Source organism: Mizuhopecten yessoensis, unplaced genomic scaffold, assembly GCF_002113885.1.
Source record: "Mizuhopecten yessoensis strain PY_sf001 unplaced genomic scaffold, ASM211388v2 scaffold7833, whole genome shotgun sequence".
In the NCBI taxonomy this organism is placed as follows: domain Eukaryota; kingdom Metazoa; phylum Mollusca; class Bivalvia; order Pectinida; family Pectinidae; genus Mizuhopecten; species Mizuhopecten yessoensis.
In genome coordinates this window covers 626,585-646,836 of record NW_018407245.1, presented here as the reverse complement: position 1 = coordinate 646,836, position 20,252 = coordinate 626,585, and the positions used below count along the sequence as shown (strand labels likewise).

Below are 20,252 nucleotides of genomic sequence, written 5' to 3'. Positions count from 1 at the left end.
AAGACGCTTATTTTTTCGGATCACCTCTAGGGTCATGGTGTTGAGGATGAAAAGGCCTGAGTGATCATGAATGTACAATTGATTTCAACCAATAACAGAGTATGATGCATTTAGCAGATATTTTCTGTCGTGGCACTTGATTGGTTAACTTGTGGGTGCGCTTTACCGCCATTTTGAAAATTTAAAACGTACAATGTCGGACACAGAAGACAGAGAGAATTCTCCCGTTTCCAAAGAGGTATACAATCGAAATAAATAGCAATAATTACATTACAACTTAGAAACTCATAATAAAAGTCACATCAATGACGAAATAACGAAACGGTTACGGTTGCATGGCATAATGCGCTTTACCGCCAGGTTTGTTGTGAAAATGTACAGTGCTTCATTGCATATAATGAAATGTATACTTCACTACGTTATAACAGCAACTTTTCTATTTTGTTTCCAGCTCAATAAATAAGAGAACAAAACATCTTCATATAATACTCCATGTTGTTCATTTAGAAATGTTGCCGGGCAGGTGTAGATGTTTGTATACTTTAAAACCGGTATATAATTAACACAAAATGAATTTTGAAATTTATTCAACTGGGCCAGACATAAAAGATACAATATTGGCTTCAGTAAATATAGGGATTAAACATTTAATATAAAACTAAAGGGAAACTTCATTAGGATATTCCTCAGTTGAGATATTGCAATAGTCCAGCTCTGATGCTTGCAATACTAGAGGAAAACAGCTGGTCCTCTCAAACCTGCATAGCAGGGCTTGTGCAACTCTGTATACAATCAAAATCGTTACGGCATCAACAAGCCGTGTTCAAAAAGACCACTCCCACAAACCGAACGATTGTTTCAGCGTGTCACTCGCTGCATCTGGCACGTCGATTGGTCGATAGAACGTTTGAGGTCAGTGTCGTCCTTGATTTCAGAAGCAGTGTACAACATTGTATCTTTTTCGGAGACTTGTTGTTTGCGCGCATGTTCAACTTAAGATAACGCATACACGTATATGGAAATGTAAAACTTAAATTGCATGTACATGTTTCAAACCATGTGTCATGACTTAAATGTTTTGTTAAGTGTATACCTATCCACATTTTTGTGAACCATACTCGTATTTCTGATAACAAGAGGGCAAAATGAAGAATATTACAAATGCTGGAATATAAATTAAGTCAAATGTCTTTAATTGCTTGACAGGAAGAAGATAATGATGTACAGAAAATGGAATCGGACAGTGATGAAGATGCAAATCATGAGAACTCAGATGATGTAGAACCATCTGCCACAAAACTGGAATCCTCGACTGCTGCTATAAACGAATCCACAACTAAAAGTCCAAGCCCGAAGAAAAAGAAACAGGCGGCCAAAAAAGAAGTTGAAGATGAGGTGGAGGAGGAGAATGAGGATGAAAGTGATGGAGAACCAAAACGTAAGTTTAATTTGGTGTTAATGTAAACATGTTGTTCAGAAAACAAGGACAAGAAATCAAGTACAGAAATGGTTTATTCTCCTTTTGGTTCATTTATAATGTATTTATGCCAAATTTGATTTTGATGTTTCTCATGTCTTATGTTTGATAGTTGGACTTCTAGAGCGGCCGGTTGTAATAGAATCTGGAAAGAGACAGAAAAAGAAGGTGGAGCGCCTAGATATATCTGGCAATGCAACACCCAAAGAAAAGAAGCAGATTGAGTTTGATGGTGCTGGTTTGAAACTGGGGGACTGTCCTAGAAGTAGGTATTTTTATACATTTTCAATAATTCGTGCAATTTATCCTCAAAACATTTTGATTTGTTCATTTATGGACAAATTCTTGATTTTCCTGAAGTTAGTAATGTCCAAGTCTGATATTCAGTTTTTGTAGCCTTGCTGTCATTCTGATAGCAGTTTATTTCTGACTTTACCATACTTATGATATATAATGAAAACTGATTTTAAAAGAAAATATATTGTAAATGTTTTTTGTTTTTTTTTCAGTTGAGTTGCAGATCCAGAAGAATAAAGCTGATGATTTGAAAGTATTGCATAGATTTTTGTTCGGATTACGTGGTGCTGTAAGTTTTGAATTTTTGTTTGCAAGTGGTAGTAATAAATTTGTTTAGCTTTATCATTTTAAAGGGGATGGGTATGTAGTGTCGCCCATGGCAGTTGTGTCCCATCCCAGTTCAGTGTGTGTCATCATTTTGGGTGAATTTATGTACAGTAAAACCCCACTTCCTCGAACCCGGTTTACTCGAATACCCCTCATTCATCGAACAGTTCGTTCGGTCCGAACCAAGTTCGTACATATTCTCTTTGTAAAGTAACCCCCGGATTAGTCAAATCGTTATTCCTCGAATACCTCATATTCCTCGAACAAACATTTGTCCCCGACTCTCATGGTCATAGTATTAATCCTATCTATTCAGCATCATCACGCCTGACAGATATTTTACCTATGTATCAAACCAGCATTGCTATCCACATGTCTCGAGGCACAGGCTGCGGTCCACGCTCATTGTGGTTATACAGCCGTCGGCTGACCATGGACGTCAGATAAATGAAGGATTAACGTCAGTATCATTAAGTAACTATACTGTATACGTAGCTGCATAATCATTTTGTGTACATGAGCATATTCATTTTTGACATCAATAATTTGGCGAAACCATATTTCGTATCGCAATTTTAAATGGAAATCACATAGCAGACTCGACCAACTTCAAAGATGTTCAAACTTGAATATATGGTGGTTGTTAATTTCGTTATCAATCAACTTTATGATATCAAGGAATCAATTTTTGAATGATCCAAGTGTGTCTCTCGTTTTAATATTTTGTAAAATTAATGTAGCCGTTAATTTTATTTACTTTCTTAATACAGGACGCTATGTTTTCATTGTATAGCTATTTTAGATCTTCTTAAATGCTGTCATCTTGATTAAACTTCTTTTCTCTTCTATCATCTACTATCTGCGATATTTGCAGTGCTCGTACTGTCTGTTGTCCCACCTGATAAAAAAAAATGATGTCGATCGAACTTCGGATTCAAAATTGTATCAAAAATTGTCAGTGAAACAAACTTTTGTTAAAGTCTTTTTAAGGAACCACAACCTTTCAAGGAAAAGTGTAGTTGTTTTCATGTTATTGAAGTACATATTAACTTTTTTTTTTGCAAGGTGAGCATGCTGATCCCTATGTAGCATTTAAGGAAAAAATAGAACAATTATTACAATTATAATTTATTTATTGCAAATTTAATCTTACCTTTGAGACAATTATTTGATAAAATAAACTTTTTTATCACATACCTGTTGAATATTGTTATAGTAATACAAGCAATTTTCAGACCACGAAATACAACGTTCTGTATTGCACATGTGCAATACGGAATGTTGTATTTACCTACTAGCCAGAACTACTTTTTATGGGAATCCATTTTCATGGCGAACTGAAAAGTTCCTGGTACTTGCAAAAAATATCAAAATTTATAAAATCTTTGTATCAATCAACCAAATACGTAAGGTATGTGATAAAAGCCAGACCACACACTTGTGTTTTTCTAACGAATCGGAAATCACTCATTTATTGCGCGGATGTACATATTCACTCTTGCACGGACTTGCATATTTATCGTATGTATACATTTTCATCTTTTCCTGTCATATTCCAGACCAATGCTGTAAAGAAGAATCTCAGAAACTTCAATGGGTTTAACTTTGAAAAGGATGACAAAGAGTATGAGAAAAAGGCTGCTTCACTCATCAAGTACGTAAAGATGATAAGATATTTGCAACTTGGCATCATTGCTTCGATTAAGAGAAATGAAGCATCGTTCATTTTATATACATGGTCACAGTTTTAATGAAGGCTTCAACGATACTTTGAGGAAAATTTTCAAAACATTATAAATATCATATGTAGTAACATATATTTGTTTTTAAAAAATACAAACTTTATTTATTTTACAACAATTATGAAACAAGTTATTTCAAATCATTCTTGTTGGCCCGGATGTTAGTATTACTGTCATTCAGTCTGTCTGTGCATCACATTGTCTGAGGCATATGTATATACTATATATACTCTTTAAGCTATAGAGAAATGGTTTTGTATTTGAGTAACTCCTAAGATCCTGGAGTATCACATTCTGAACTCAGATTTTGCATCTCACTGTAATCTACAGAGTTATTGCCCTTTGGTCAATTCTAATGTTAAGTTTTTCTGAAGGTGGGAGACTGATTTGATTGCATTACTCTGCCTTGTTAAATTGACAATCCTGGGTGGATGCCACCATCCATTTCTGTTTGTAAACTGTTCAGCAGTTATTGTACTTTTGTTGTAGCTGTTTTGGTAAAATAGACGCTGGGTCCAATTTAAAATAGAAATCTCCAGCAAAATGAGGTCATTTGGGAACTTTTTAAATGTTGCTGTTGTGAAATGAAATGCATTATGTTATTGAATGACCATTTAATATATACAGGGGGAGGGGGGNGGGGGGGGGTCAATAAAATTCTTGATTCAGCCAGAGGCTGAGAACATGAGCCTTTTCAAATGTGAAGGTCCAAAGCAAGTGACTGGCTACATATCAACTTTATTCCTATACTTGCACTTGAGATCAAGAGTTTGACAGTTCAAATGTAATTTCTATACAGATGAGAGTTATGTCACCTGTATTGTTTGTATGTCTCCTCGGTCTTCTTTAAGTACCATCCATTTTCTTTTCTCTTATCAAACACTACACTGTACTCTATTGCTAAACAAATATATAAAGGTACATAGACTACGTATTACTGGAATATTTTGGTGTTATTTAAACAATTATAAAAAAAGAAGGCTTGCAGAATGTAAATCACCAGTTGTGTGTATTAAGACGTGTTTTCTTTTGTAGATATACAATGGCAATGTTAAAACAGTTGTGTGGAATACTGGACCTGGAAAGGCAGGGGTCTAAAGAGCAAGTTATAGAAAGATTAATGACTTTTTGTGTGGAACCAAAAGATTCTGGGAAAAAGGTTCCTAAACCTAAACGGAAAAGTGAGTTTTCTTCCTTGGAAGTAGTAATTTGAATTGAAAAAAAAAAGATAAGTGTGCAGGGTTCCCGGCTGAAACCGTACAGGTGGCGCAGAAATGTTCCATGATAATAGAAAGCATTTGGACCCTTAATAAGCAGAGTAAAAAATGTACAGTTTCAGAGAATAAATGTATCAAGAATAGTATGCCCTTCTTTCACTAGTCTACTGAATTACATAACGTATCTTAAAAACTGTGGCATTTAAGTTTTACGTAATGCTGTGAAGGATTTTTACTGAAATATCAGGACATTTTAGTCCCTAAGTAGGTATATAACTGCTGAAGAGCTAGAAATCTAAGGCAGAAACTGAAATGTTTATGCTGCACAAGTATGTGCAATGTGAAAAATTAACACGTTAAAGCTGAATACGATATGCTATATCTAAAATGTTGAAAATAGGAGGAGCTGCAGCAAAGAAAGAAAAGGGTGTGAAACGAAAACGAGCGTCAAAAAAAGAGATGGAAGAAAGGAGAAAGAATGCAAAAAAAGCACAGGAAGATGATGATGATGATGAAGAGGAGGAGGAGGAAGAAAATGACGAGGATGAGAGTGTTGAGGAAAGTAATGAGGAAGTAGAAGAAAAGGAATCTGAAAAATCAGAGAGTTCTGAGGAGGAATCTGCAGAGGAGGAGGAGGAGGAGGTATCTGTTGTTTATTTAAACTAATATATTAAAAGTTTGTACAATTATTAGGGCATAAACATTAAAGGTGATCCTACTACATGGAAAAGATGAAAGTTGTGAAGTTGGTCTTTTAATCTGGCAAGTCCACTATATAAAGTCAACAGTGGATCATGCACAACTCCTTAAGGCAATTTGAATTAGTTCCCTGAGTTATTTTTTGTACAAGGTACATACATTTTCCTCATTCTTTGCCATTAGCATATCCCACCTCTTTGAGAAATCGAAAATACTGTCATTTTCCAAATAGAAACCCATAACTTACCACCCGCACTTCCCTGTGGCTTTGATTATGATAGAATTATAGAAGAAAGCCATGTTAATACAAGTGGCATTGTCAGTTTTAATGTGGGAATTTTACAGAATTTAAAGAGACTTCTTGTTTGTTTCCTAAAGCTATTTTCATTTTGAAGAAGAAAATTTCTCAGAGTTATGGAATATTTTTAAAATGAAAGAAGTGAACTTACATGAGAAAGATCCTGTTTTAGCTGAAAATACTGTTATGAACACTGCCTAATCTAATGTAGTGGCTCAGTGTAGGGGAGATAATCGCTTAGCAGTAGGTAATTGTTCTGTCAGTTACAGTTTTTGATTTTAGAAAAAACCCTGACCTTTTGTCATTAATTTGAAAACAGTTAATATCAGTTATCGTATTACACCAACTATTCCCATTGCATATGCTTGTGTCAAGATTTGTTACAGTGTGGTTTTAATCCTCTCGAAATGTCAAACAATGAAAGCAAAACAACAATATTATATGCAATTCAATAGTGAAAAATATTAAAGTATTTAAAACACAGAAACATATATGATGGAGTCTTGACAGCCAATCTGCTTTGACAATTTGGATCTTTTGTTTATAATACTATATATACATAAAACTAGATTACAATGGGACAAGGATCCTTAGAGTCACTGCTATTTCAAGTAGAGAGGCTTTGATTTTATGTAACTGTTCCTTTATGTTTGCAATCCAGGCTCCCAAAAAGAAAAAGCGAAAAATAGAAACTCCAAAGAAAACGTCTCCAAAAGAAAAAAAAGCCAAAAAACCTGCTGCTAAGAAAGAAACAAAAAAGCCGAAGGTTACACCTAAAAAAGGTATTGTACATTGTACATTTTAAGAATCAAAACACATGTAGTAAAGTTTATTATGTTACTGTATAACTAGTGATGAAAAATACGAATGAAAAACCTGCTTGATCAGAAAACTTGTTTTTATACACAGGTGGATTTATTTTTTAAGTTATTTTATGGACATTTACATCAAGTGGTTGCTGAAATAACTGTACATGTTTGGTCCCCATTTTTTTATCAGTTTGATGATGCCTAAGTAAATGTTAACATAATTCATAAGTTGCAGCTCCAGTAGTGTCTGACTCCGACTCGGAGGACAGTGAGGATTCTGATGATGAACCACTTCAAAAGAAGGCAAAACCAGCACCCCCAACAGTAAGTATATAGAACAATAAACATTTTTAACTGTATGTTCAGTGATGACAATGATGATATTGATGACGAATGTCTGTGATTCTTTTGTGCAACTTGTCATTATACCCCCTGCAACGAAGTTAGGGGGGGGTATACTGGAATCGCTGTCTGTCTGTCTGTCTGTCCGTCCATCCCTCCGTCTGTCTGTAGACAAAAAGTTGTACCTCCTACTCCTCCTAGGGTTATGCATGGATTGTGATGAAACTTAACACACATGTTTAACCTCAATTGAAAGCTACTCTTCTGAAGTCATGGGGTCAAAGGTCATGAATAAATTACGTTACTGAAATGGCTAAATATCTCAGAAATGGTAGGTATTTTGTATACACATATACCTTAGAATATTATAGGCATTAATGCAATCTACTCCACTGACAGCTTCCAAGGGCGTTTGGTCAGAGATCAAAGGTCACAAATGAATTACGTTACTGAAATGGCAAATTATCTCGGAAACAGTAGATATTTTGTATACACATATACCTTAGAATATTGTAGCCAATTATGCAGGCTATATTGTAACAAACTTCTAAGGTAATGAGGTCAAAGGTCACAAGATGCAATATGTTACTGAAATGTCTAATTATTGCAGAAATTAAAACAAATAGCATCTAATATAACAATGAAAGACTTTCATTTAGGTAAATATGTGGTTATATAGACCTGAGAAAGTGATATTTACCTTGACTATGTCTTGGTCAATATCACTTTCTCAGGTCCATATAACCACATATTTACCTGAACTGAAGTCCATAATTGATGAGTATTTCCCAGAGAAGGGAATGGTAACTATGACTGGATAATAGTCTCTGGAGGAATATATGTCATGATGGGGAAATATCATACAAAGTAGAGAGACTGGAATCTTGTCAGGCAGATAGAGAATGTAGGGTGGGGAAATAGCATACAGGGTAGAGGGACTGTGGAATCTTGTCAGGTAGATAGAGAATGTGGGGTGGGGAAATATCATACAAAGTAGAGAGACTTGAATCTTGTCAGGCAGATAGAGAATGTAGGGTGGAGAAATAGCATACAGGGTAGAGGGACTGTGGAATCTTGTCAGGCAGATAGAGAATGTGGGGTGGGGAAACATCGTACAAAGTAAAGAGACTGGAATCTTGTCAGGTAGATAGAGAATGTGGGGTGGGGAAATAGCATACAGGGTAGAGGGACTGTGGAATCTTGTCAGGCAGATAGAGAATGTAGGGTGGGGAAATATCATACAAAGTAGAGAGACTTGAATCTTGTCAGGTAGATAGAGAATGTGGGGTGGGGAAATAGCATACAGGGTAGAGGGACTGTGGAATCTTGTCAGGCAGATAGAGAATGCGGGGTGGGGAAATATCATACAGAGTTGAGGGCAAGGAAATGCTTTCATGTTGATATGAAAATATTTTGGGTTCTGTTTATATTTTAATTAGCTCACGAATGAAAACATGACATAATCATGATAAACTTTTATTTTAGAATGATGATTTAAAGACACTGGTGAAGAAAATACTAGACAAAGCTAACCTTGAAGAAGTCACTATGAAATCAGTAATTAAAGAGGTAAAGGAAACGGAACGCAAAACATGCAAATTTTAATTGTTAGAGCATTTATTCTACTGGTTTTGTGATTCAATGAACTGAATTTGTGTCTGGTTTTGAAAACTGAATTTTATCATGCAAGTTACTGAATATTGTTTAATATTACTAATGAAGAACATTTAATAGAAAGCAATAGTCTGCATATCAGAACAGATATTTTGACATGTCCATTTAGATAAATTTATTGAGATTTCTGACATAAAACAACGAAATGCATTATGTTCGTCGATCCCTAGATACTAGCAGATTGTTCCATTTTGTAGGTTTATGGGAAATATCCTGCATTTGACCTGACGGATAGAAAAGATTACATAAAGAAGACAGTGAAACAGGTAAGATACAGAAGAATCGGATCGATAGGGGGCAAGAGATGTAATTTAATACACAACCTAATGTATGTTGAGTGGTTCATTTGATCCTCCAGCACACAGACATATTTGTAGAATTATAATTATAGAATGTGACTGTGTGAACTTGTCATTAGATAACAGGGAACTACAGGTCTCGCACGTCATTAGATAACAGGGAACTACAGGTCTCACACGTCATTATATAACAGGGAACTACAGGTCTCACACCTCATTAGATAACAGGGAACTAAAGGTCTCACACGTCATTAGATAACAGGGAACTACAGGTCTCACAACTCATTGAATAACAGGGAACTACAGGTCTCACACGTCATTAGATAACAGGGAACTACAGGTCTCACACGTCATTAGATAACAGGGAATTACAGGTCTCACACGTCATTAGATAACGGGGAACTACAGGTCTCACACCTCGATACTCCAGGGTTTGCACTCACTTTTGCTCTCTGCACCCTTGGAATATGTCGTAGCAAAAACGAAGGCTCAACATGACTTGTGGGTGAGACGAAAAGACTAGTTTGGTGCTTTAATGTACATAAAAAGATCTTGCAGTTTTGCAACAGTAAAATTGACTGGCTTTGAAATTGCTTTTGCTCCTCTGTAATCTCCAAAGAACAGGTATCAGCATAGCGATTGGTCAGGTCTTTTAACCGTAGACCAATCAAATTGCTAGGCGCATGCCTTCAATTTTGCTATGACATATTCCAAGGGTGCAGAGAGCGAAAGTTAGCATAACCTTTGAAGTATTGAGGACGCAGGTCCCAGGATCTAACAGTTGATCCATATCCAGTGTTAAATGAACAATCAGAATTTTCTTGATTTTAAAGTTAATTTGAGTTTCCTCTCTTTTACAAATGATCAAGAGATCCTATCTTAAACTCAGTGTTTTCTCCAGAGTGAAGGATTGTGTACGCACCTCACTCTAAACCTCGAAATTCTGTCTATCTTACTACTAGTGTCACCCAACCTCCTTTTTCTTTTCAAATCTGAATGTTTATCATGATCTTTTAAAGTTAACACGGAGAGGAGATTCATCCTAATTATCACTTTATAGTGAGATTCGTCAGATGTATAAATGATATCATGCTTATTAACAAGATGCATGTTTTAATATAAATACAGTAGAAATATGATTTCAATTGCAGTTAATAACGTGATGTATCAATTGAGAAGAGCTCACCATTGACAATACACCAAGAAAGTTCTTCATCCACGACGTTGTTGGAGCTACGGCCCCGGGATAGGATACAGGAATTCAGAAGATATCTAGCTTGTTCCTCTGAGGATTGCACTTCAGTCTTCAAGCATCTCCTAGGCCATGTCTCTCTTCTTCATCCCCACCTCAGAGGAACTCGCTACGATGTCGACATGTCGGTATAAACAAGCTGTATTTAGGAGCAACTTCTAGGTAAAACTAATCGGAGTTTAGTGACACTGAGAAGTTTGGGGCCGTTATCGGATTTAATTCATGTCAATCACGTCGTCATAGAAATGATCCAGGAAATGTATAAAACGCATGGAATATCATTGATCATGAACCTGAATAAATCTAAGGTGATCAACTTTAAAAGTGAAAAGAATTTAATGTGCGAATACCAGTATATGACTTGTTTTGTGCAGTACATTTACATCTAGTTACAAAAAAGTTCATAAATAATTTAACAAAATTGATGTAAAACTAATTTCTATTTTACCTCAAAAAGTCTGCAGAACAGGGAGGATTATAGCTGCTTTTTCTGTACTGATATTGTGAACAGTGCAGTATGGAATTTCTTCTGTGTTGATTTTGGAAGATTGAATTAAAATGTATTTTAAAGTACTTTTGAAAACAAATATTTTTATCCAAATTAATATCAGCTGATTCATATTTTTATTTCATTTTTTTTTTTTTTACAATGTATTGACTTTTTCAAAGTTTGTCTAAACTATCTGTAAATGTGCTTTTAGTATTACAAATACAGATTTAGTACATTTTCTCTGCGAGATAATGGATTCTGTCAACTTGATAAAACTGCTATCTTTCGCACTAGGACAGGTATCAAACATGATGTCCGACGGTAGGAGGATATCAATTTTAGTATTGACCAATCAGACGTTCTCTCTATTCACTGCATTCAAAGCCACACATTTTCTATTTAAATACAGATAAAGCAATGCCATTTAGAATAAATTGTTTTGATACCTTTTTGCTACCTACACAACAATATTTAGCTTACTATATGACTGATAGCACCGTTAACCAATACAAAGCCGCCTGTATGAGCATGATGTCATTTAGAATACGGCATCCAATATTACGCTTCTATTAATTCCTGCACTTTTTTTGATGCTTTAATATTTTCATAGTTGCACTTTAAAAATAAAATAAATAGACCATTTATCCATTTATTGGATTTGCCTGTGAATAGCATACCGATATTTTCACTTGTGCTTATAGCACATTTTGAAATTTAGGTACAGGTATTCTGCCATACAGTATTTAACAGAAAACCATTCAATATCCTCTGTATGTTTAATATCAATGTTATATACAGCCAAACCAGCGATTTTCCCTTGTATCAGATTTGTGTTTGAGGATGTTAGAGAGCTAACAGAAATGGCTACTTATAATATAGAATCGTTCAGTGGATTTATTGGCTGTCCATGTAACTGTTGCACAAGATAAGTTTGATGAATAGATTGTAAAAGTCATAAAAAGCATCTGATAACATAACTTTTAATAAAATATTAGTTTAAATAAAGGGCAAACAAATATGCTATTTGAATGGAACTACAATACAAAGCCTGTGAGAGCTTGAAAATTGATTTTATTTTTTTATTAAAATGTTATTTTAAGTGTTAGAAATTGTGTTGTACATGTATGTAATTGTAAATACCCATGAATATGTACATTTTTACATCAATACACCGTACCGGTCCGTGTTTTATGTGCAAGTAAACTGTCAGAAATATTTCTGCTATTTGTAGTTCATTAACTTGTAGATGTGAAGACCTTTTTAAGGTTAGCTGTAGAATTATATTCCAATGTACTGTTTTAAAGTCTATAACTTTCCATACGAGAGGGTGTTATAACAGTTGAATCATGGGCAGCAATTGATGTAGTTGTGTAAGAAAAGTGTGTAGAATTGTAGTAAATGTTGATAATAATCATGATTAGCATCGTTATCATAAAACTCTCCTTAAGGGCTTGAGTTGATCGTTCATGTCTTGTAATGTTCGAAGAACAGCATTCATAACATTCAACCTCGAATAATATATTATTGGCTACATCAAATTGTTTCGTCTTCCTTGGGAGAAAAATGTTTTCGCAGGGAAGTTTCATGAATTTGCTCTGTTTTAAATTCATGGTAAGAAATTTTTGTGAGTTTTCATCATAGCATAAAATGGTTTGAAATATTATGAATGCAATTTTATGAAGTGAAGCTATTCCAACAGTTCACCAGCATCCCTGACTAAATATACAGAATGGGTTGTGAATCCATCAATGGTGATAGGTCAGAAAATTGTGTTAATTATGCAATAATTTCCTAAAGTTTGTAATTGGATATAACATTAAACTGATATGTTTCTTGTATTATAACTTATGTGAGTACACCAGTATTTTTCTTTGAGGGATAAGCAAAGACAAGAAATGTGAGGTTCTCAAGTGTAAAGTTTATTTTTAAGAAATATATCTATTGATCAGCAAGCACCATCAGAAACTGAATAATCCAATTCTAGAGTGTGATGATGTTTATTTTCACTATATATGAAATGATGGGCCAAGAAACAATGACCTTATGTACTTATCATTTGCCAAAGTAATATGCTGTGACCCACATGTTCACTGATGTGGAGCAGGATATATCTATTTTGTCCATAACACCACTATCATTCAGAACCATACAAATACATGTATTACTTGAAACTTTTAAATGTTTGTCAAAAATACAAAATTTTACATTGCAACGTTGTCGTTTGTTATATTTGTTTACATAGCAGCTGTTTGATCGGTACGACAGGGTCCCATGTGATGGTGTCTTGTTATTTTTAGGTCACCTGAGATTTGCTCAAGTGACCTATTCCGATCACTTTCCGTGCGTCGTCCGTCTTGCGTAAACTTTTTACATTTTCAACTTCTCAAGAACCAGTGGATGGAATTTTTTCAAACGTGGTAGATGAGGCTACAAAATTGGGATTCCTACCCCAACCCCCTGGGGCCAGGGTGGGGCCCCAAAGGGAAAATTGACCAATGTTTCAAAAATCTTCTTCTCCAGACTCGGAGGTACTAGTCATTTTCTCTGCATGGATGGAAAGATTGTCAGGGGCTTTATTTAAATTGTAAATTTCAGGACCCCCGAGCTATCCGTTCTCCCTTGGGGAGGGGGTAAAGTTTACTTAGGGAAATAACACTTTATGAGTATTTTTACAATTTTCTGTAGGAAATTATTCTTACTTGGTGAGAATTATCCTTGGAGGAAGATGGTTTTAAAATGTAAAATTGGGATTCCTACCCCAACCCTAGGGGCCAGGGCGGGCCCGACGGGAGAATTTACCAATATTTCAAAAAAATTCTCCTAAAGACTAGGAGGTACTACAGTCAATTTCAGTGCATGGATAGAAAGACCATCAGGAGCTTTATTGAAATTGTCAATTTCAGGACCCCTTAGCCATCTGTTCCCGCTTGGGGAGGGGGTAAAAATAATACTTTTGGGTATATTTTATCCATTTTCAGCAGAAAATTATTCAAACTTGGTAAGAATTAATTATCTTTGATGGATGAGGGTATTACATTGTAAAATTGGAATTCCTGCCCCATCCACAGGAGCTAGGGTGGGGCCCCAAAGGGAACATTTACCAATATATTAAAATTCTTATCCTTTGATGACATGACAAGTATTGTATTTCACTTAGTTTACATGCTGATTTCCACATCATATCTAAAAAATAAAATAAAGTTACCAGTGCCTATGATATAACTCAGGTGACCGCTAAGGCCCTTGGGCCTCTTGTTCTACGTTACTGTTTGATTGGTACGACAGGGTCCCATATGATGGTGTCAATTGTTATATTTGTTTATGTAGCTGTTTGATTGGTACGACAGGGTCCCATATGATGGTGTCAATTGTTATATTTGTTTATGTAGCTGTTTGATTGGTACGACAGGGTCCCATATGATGGTGTCAATTGTTATATCTGTTTACGTAGCAGTTGTTTGATTGGTCAACAGGGTCCCATATGTTGGTGTTGTTTGTTATATTTGTTTATATAGCAGTTGTTCAATTGGTACGACAGGGTCCAATGTGATGGTGTTGTTTGTTATATTCGTTTACGTAGCAGCATTTTGTTGCATATGCCGTCATTATCCAACTTTTTGAACCTGTAGATAAATGTCGAAGAATTTCTACCAATTTCCAGGGCATCTAAGCAGTTACATAACAAAAGTGTTGGAAGTAACACGAGGATCCTGACTTTTTCATCATTACAACATTGAACAACTCAAAAAGTAAAGCCAGTGACCACATTTCTTTCATTTCTGATTACAATTTTGAGTTATACTGCAATAAATATCGACCAAACTGAATGCAGTCCTCGAGTATCCCACAATTTTAACCAAATTATAAACATTTAAATGGAGTTGCTGACTGTTCAATTGATCTTTGTGAAGCGGATCTGGACTGCATTGATTGTCGGTGACCAGGTAGCTCAATTTGTAGAGAGTCCGTCTAGAGTTTGGTAGGTCCGGGGTTTCAACTCTGGTCTTGCCATTGTATTTCTCTTTCTCCTGTTACATTTGTATAACTGATAACTTTAAGTAGCACAGTACCGGTAAAATAAAATTTAACCAAACTTTGCTAGGAAACGTATTTATGGATTATTCAGCCTGAGTTTGACTGCCAACATAATGAGTTAATTTGAGTCACTTTGCTGAGCCATTCGGACCTATGACATACTAGCAATGATACTTAGTTTGTCCCTATTTATTGACCAGAAGAGGGAAATATAATTCCAAACAAAACTCCTTAACCTGCTTCTTTATTTGCTATCACCTAACTTGGAGCCTGTCCACATACAGCACAAAGTTATAGTGCTGCAATACGGTTTATATGATCTTTTAAATAATGCATTTTGTAGAGATAAAGCAACAAAATATTTCAATTATACAGGTTCAATTTTTTTTGAAGTTTTGAACTCCTGTTCAGCTGGTTTGATTCAAGCATTTGGTGTATGGGGATACCCGAACCAGAGTTGTCAATAGTTGTGTCTTCGAGGGCGAAGAATTAGAAAAAGGAGGGAGGAATGTAGCGGAACTAGACTGGGTCGATCTTCTGCGACCAGGTAGCTCAATTGGTAGAGCATCCGTCTATTTCCTCTCCTGTTACATAATCATGGATAATGTGAGGGTATTCAAAATGGAACACTTTTAAAAAAAACATATATGTTTATATTTCCAATCTAGTTTCTGGAACACCCATGTTTTTTACTCTAATGAAACGATATCAACACTTAACTTTCATTTGATGTATTTCTTGGGTATCACCAACTCATGTCTATTTATAGACCTCATCTTATTGAGCAAGATTCACTTGGAATATTTTTAGCTTGCCGGGTACCCAAAATGGAATACCTCATCATATCATTTATTGTGTGAAAATAATTGAATACATTTCAAATATTCTCTTCACTTCAAGAAAGTTTTGACATTTGCTGATAAATTTCAGTCATTAAAACATTTATTTAAACAAAAATTATCCATGTTAAGGCATGTGAAAGGTTATTGATATTGTGGCATCGTACCGTTTGCTGGGAAAATTTTCATTTTTTGAATTTTTGAATTGAGCAAATTACAAGAGGTAGGCAAACAAAACTGCTTCTATTGCTGAAATCTATGAGTTTTGTTTAAGAATAGATCCCATTCATTCATATTGCCAAAAAAAAGTGCTGCATCCTAAATATGAAAAGTCCAACCTTGGTACCCTCACGTTATGTTCGTCGTGACCTCAAGGATAAATGATGCTTTTAGGTCACCTGAGATGTATTGTGTATCACCTTTTGTATGTGGCCAATCCTCAAAGTTTGTGGGAAGCTTCTGTGGCGAAAGACCAAAATAGGAAATGATATGGTTTCCACCACTCTGCCTCCTGATATCAAGGGGTAACGCTCACCTTAGCTCTCTGCACCCCTGGAATATGTCATAGCAAAATGGAAGGCTTAGTGTGCAGCACCTTGTGAACAAGAGGAGAAGGCTAGTTTGATCCTTTGATGTACATCAAAAGAATCCCGCAGGTGCATAACGGTAAAACTTTCTGGCTTTGAAGTTGGGTGTTGCTCCTCTGTAATCTTCAAAGTACAAGCATCAGCCCAGTGATTGGTAAGGATTTTTTACCTGACACCAATCAAATAGCTAGCTGCGTGCCTTCAATTTTGCTTTGACATATTCCAGGGGTGTACCAGGGAGCAAAAGTGAGCGTAACCCCTGGATATCGAGGATGACTCCGTCTTCGGCTCAAGGGATTGGAACAAATTGGTCAGGCTCTTCATATTTGAACCATTGAACTTACATGCTATGGAGGTGTTTCCTTCCTTGTTTGGAGTATCCCCCACTCTCCAGGGAGGAATGGGGGACACGAGTAATCATAGCATCATAATACCTGTCCACCCACGGACAGTATTTGATTCTAGGATTTCAGGGTGAAAAGAAGACCAGATGTATTTGTCAATCTGGTCCTACCCTTCCGACTCCCAATGGGGCATGAACTAAATAATTCACATTATTGTTTTGTCTTTGGCCAATTTGGAACATTCCTGCAAAAGGTTATTGAAATCAAGGATTTTTTCGAGAAGTCATGATCGTTAGTTGCTTACACATATATGAAAGACAAGAGCTAGACTATCACACCACGTCACCACAGACTTTGTCAAAGATGTTGAGGAAATCATGGCTCGGAAACAAATTTCATTTAACATTCAGTGGACTGGAAAACATAGGCCACTGCGACCTAAATATGGTAGGCAAAAAACCCTCCCCCTAGATGTATCACACAAATTTTGTAGAGCCTGTATGAAAACTGAAGTTTAGCCAGGAAAAATATTTCCTTGATATTCAGCTGTATAAAAAATATCCCCCTCCAAATCACGTTACACAAAGACAGGATATATTTTCGCCATAAATTATAAGAAAAGCACTGAAGTCATATTTATTTACTGACATGACAACATGCATATGCTAAACTGATGTTTCATTAAGAAATTTCTGTTTCTCTTCCAAAACATCCACATGATCCAGGCTGAAGTGGTTCTCTGTAGATTTTGGACTGAGCTCTGGAGCCATTTTACTACTACCTTTTGTTGGCAGTTTCATTAAATGGCACATGTACGATAAATTTTGATACTGAGGCTGACGGAATTGGTCCCTAAGGACATATTCATGGAAATAATTTCTGAACTCTGCCTCCTGTTTCTCCCGCCGTATGTATTTCACCATCAAGATCACTATGCTGCAGGCGTAGAACAGCAGCACAGTAATGATGTAAAACAGTGCATCATTGGAATCCTTCGTAGGACGGGCTGTGGAAATTTCCACATCAGGGGAGGTAACTAGGTCTTTTGTCAAGGCTCCAATCAACAGAGATCCACACTTGGTGGATGTTGTGTTCTCCATTGGGAGAAAGTCGATCATTGCACACAAGATGAACAAGATTTACTTAATGCATACATCCTTATCTACGTATCGATGATAATTGTGCAACACAAACATCCTTCCTTTTGTTACGATGATAACCACGCCCAGCGGGTTACCCAACATTGCTGTTATCTCCGATGTCTAACCTAGCAGAATTCCAAAACACTTGGTTGAGTATATTCAGGATTACGGCACCAGAACACTCGGGGCCATTATCTACTTTGGTGTTGAGTCCGGGGTTGAACACATTCTGTACGACATCGTAAGGCTTCTATTCCAGTCACCTTAGATTCAATATTACTCGCATTTTTCAATAGCTTTGGCTGACCATTGACAGACCAGGACTCGGAAGTGATAAGACCCAACAGTAGGTCTTTCCAGGAGGACTGGTGGACCAGGGTTTTGATAGGTGGAACTCCCTTTTGTCTTGATGGTTGTTTCTTGAGATAGTTTGGTCCAATTTAGCGCAGGCAGTCACATCTGTTTGTTTTGATGTTTGTCATAAGATAGTACACCAATCCCTGAAAATATAATAGAAAATTAATCAAAATTAAAATAAATAAAAAGTCTATGTCCAAGGATACCATGCAAAATATGACTGAAGATGTGCAAAACTGATTTATTAACTGTAAAAAAAAGAACCAAGAAGATGTAACAGGAGGCCGGAGATCTCTCCCTCACCGGACATAGAATGACCTCTCTAACCTGCAAAGCGGGTCAAGGTCATACCAAATTGTTTGCAAAACAGTAATGTATTTGAACAAATCTCATAGTTCTCCATCCCAGGAAGCCACATACAACATGCATCCTTAATGTTTCGAGTTATCTGAAGGAATTCTTTGCAAATTTGACCTGTGACGTCGAAAAGGGGGTAAGTTCTTACTTTTGATTTTATTTTGTGGCCTCCACCCTACTAAGTATGAGGCCATGAGGTTTGGCCAGTAGTGCTACCTGGCTTCTATAGATAAATTTGACCTTTACCCAACATTCTATTATGATTGTGTGGTGAATCTTGTTCCCCTAGAGAATTGTCGATGAGATTATGCAATATTGCACTCCAATGAAAACAACAAATATCACCTCTATTTTATTCTTTCTATCCAGATTTAATTAAGATCACAAAAGTGTTACAATTACTGTTCAAATAGAAAATTGGGATTTTTTTTCTGCAGTCATATTCTTAGGCACAATATTAATTTAAAACAGGAGGCCTATTGGTCCTGTTTTGCTCACTTATTAAATGCTGTTGGGGAACAAAAATATGTTGTTTTTTTCTGGACCTACCAAACTATGTGGTATTGTATTTTTAGGTCACCTGAGACAAAGTCTCAAGTGACCTATTGCGATCGCCTCTTGTCCGGCGTCCGGCCGTAAACAATTTACATTTTTGACTTCTTCTCCAAAACCCCTGAATCTATTTCAATGAAATTTTGCAGAAACCTTCCATGGCCAAAGGTCAACAAAAACAGTGGCTGATTTGGTCCCCAGCCCCCAGGGGCCTGAGGGGCGGGGCCAAAAAGGGTAAAATTTACTAAAATTTCAAAAATCTTCTTCTCAAGACCCAGATATGGTAGATGGCAAAATTTATTATGGTTTATAATGGCAAATGATGCTTTGAATATTACATGATAATAACTTGATTGGAATTATAACCCTGAGTTGGCAATTTTGAGCCAGCCCTACCTCCAAGGGCTGTAGGGTGGGGCCCAAAGGAGTCAGTGTGCTAAAATTTCTTCATCTTCCTAGTTTAGAAAAATCAGAGGTGCTAGTTTCAAATACTTTTCAGTCTTAAATCTGTATGCTAGGTATTGAATAAGGTAGTTTTATTATTTTTTGTCACTTTGAATAATATTTCTGTTCATGTTAAAAACAAAATCAACTCTCTGTATAAATATGTCAGGTGACCGTTAAGGCCCATGGGTCTCTTGTATGTTCCCTTACAGTCCAAATACCAAACACTACACAGTAGGACCTACCAAACTATGTGGTATTGTATTTTATGTTCCCTTACAGTACAAATACCAAACAATACACAGTAGGACCTACCACACTATGTAGTATTGTATTTTATGTTCCCTTACAGTCCAAATACCAAACACTACACAGTAGGACCTAACAAACTATGTGGTATTGTATTTTATGTTCCCTTACAGAACAATACCAAACAATACACAGTAGGACCTAACAAACTATGTGGTATTGTATTTTATGTTCCCTTACAGAACAATACCAAACAATACACAGTAGGACTTACCAAACTATGTGGTATTGTATTTAATGTTCCCTTACAGTACAAATACCAAACACTACACAGTAGGACCTACCAAACTATGTGGTATTGTATTTTATGTTCCCTTACAGAACAATACCAAACAATACACAGTAGGACCTACCAAACTATGT

At 36.1% G+C, this 20,252-nt stretch overlaps 2 protein-coding genes across 3 annotated transcripts in view; one reads left to right on the top strand and one right to left on the bottom strand.

The window, feature by feature from the left end:
• Positions 1-131: 131 nt before the first annotated feature.
• LOC110454403 (protein DEK-like) lies at positions 132-13,135 on the top strand. Its single transcript, XM_021503886.1, has 12 exons — positions 132-238; positions 1,207-1,438; positions 1,590-1,742; positions 1,987-2,063; positions 3,661-3,755; positions 4,879-5,024; positions 5,461-5,702; positions 6,719-6,839; positions 7,096-7,190; positions 8,694-8,777; positions 9,080-9,148; positions 10,333-13,135. The coding sequence occupies exons 1-12, from the start codon at positions 194-196 to the stop codon at positions 10,342-10,344; spliced, it is 1,371 nt and encodes a 456-aa protein (XP_021359561.1). The 5' UTR covers positions 132-193; the 3' UTR covers positions 10,345-13,135.
• Positions 13,136-17,352: 4,217 nt separating this feature from the next.
• The window catches only part of LOC110454404 (general transcription factor 3C polypeptide 3-like), a 60,043-nt gene continuing 57,143 nt past the window's right edge, over positions 17,353-20,252 (bottom strand). For both annotated transcript variants that reach the window (XM_021503888.1, XM_021503887.1), the window contains one exon: positions 17,353-18,370. The gene's annotated coding sequence lies outside the window, so the exon portion shown is untranslated. The remainder of the gene's footprint in view (positions 18,371-20,252) is intronic.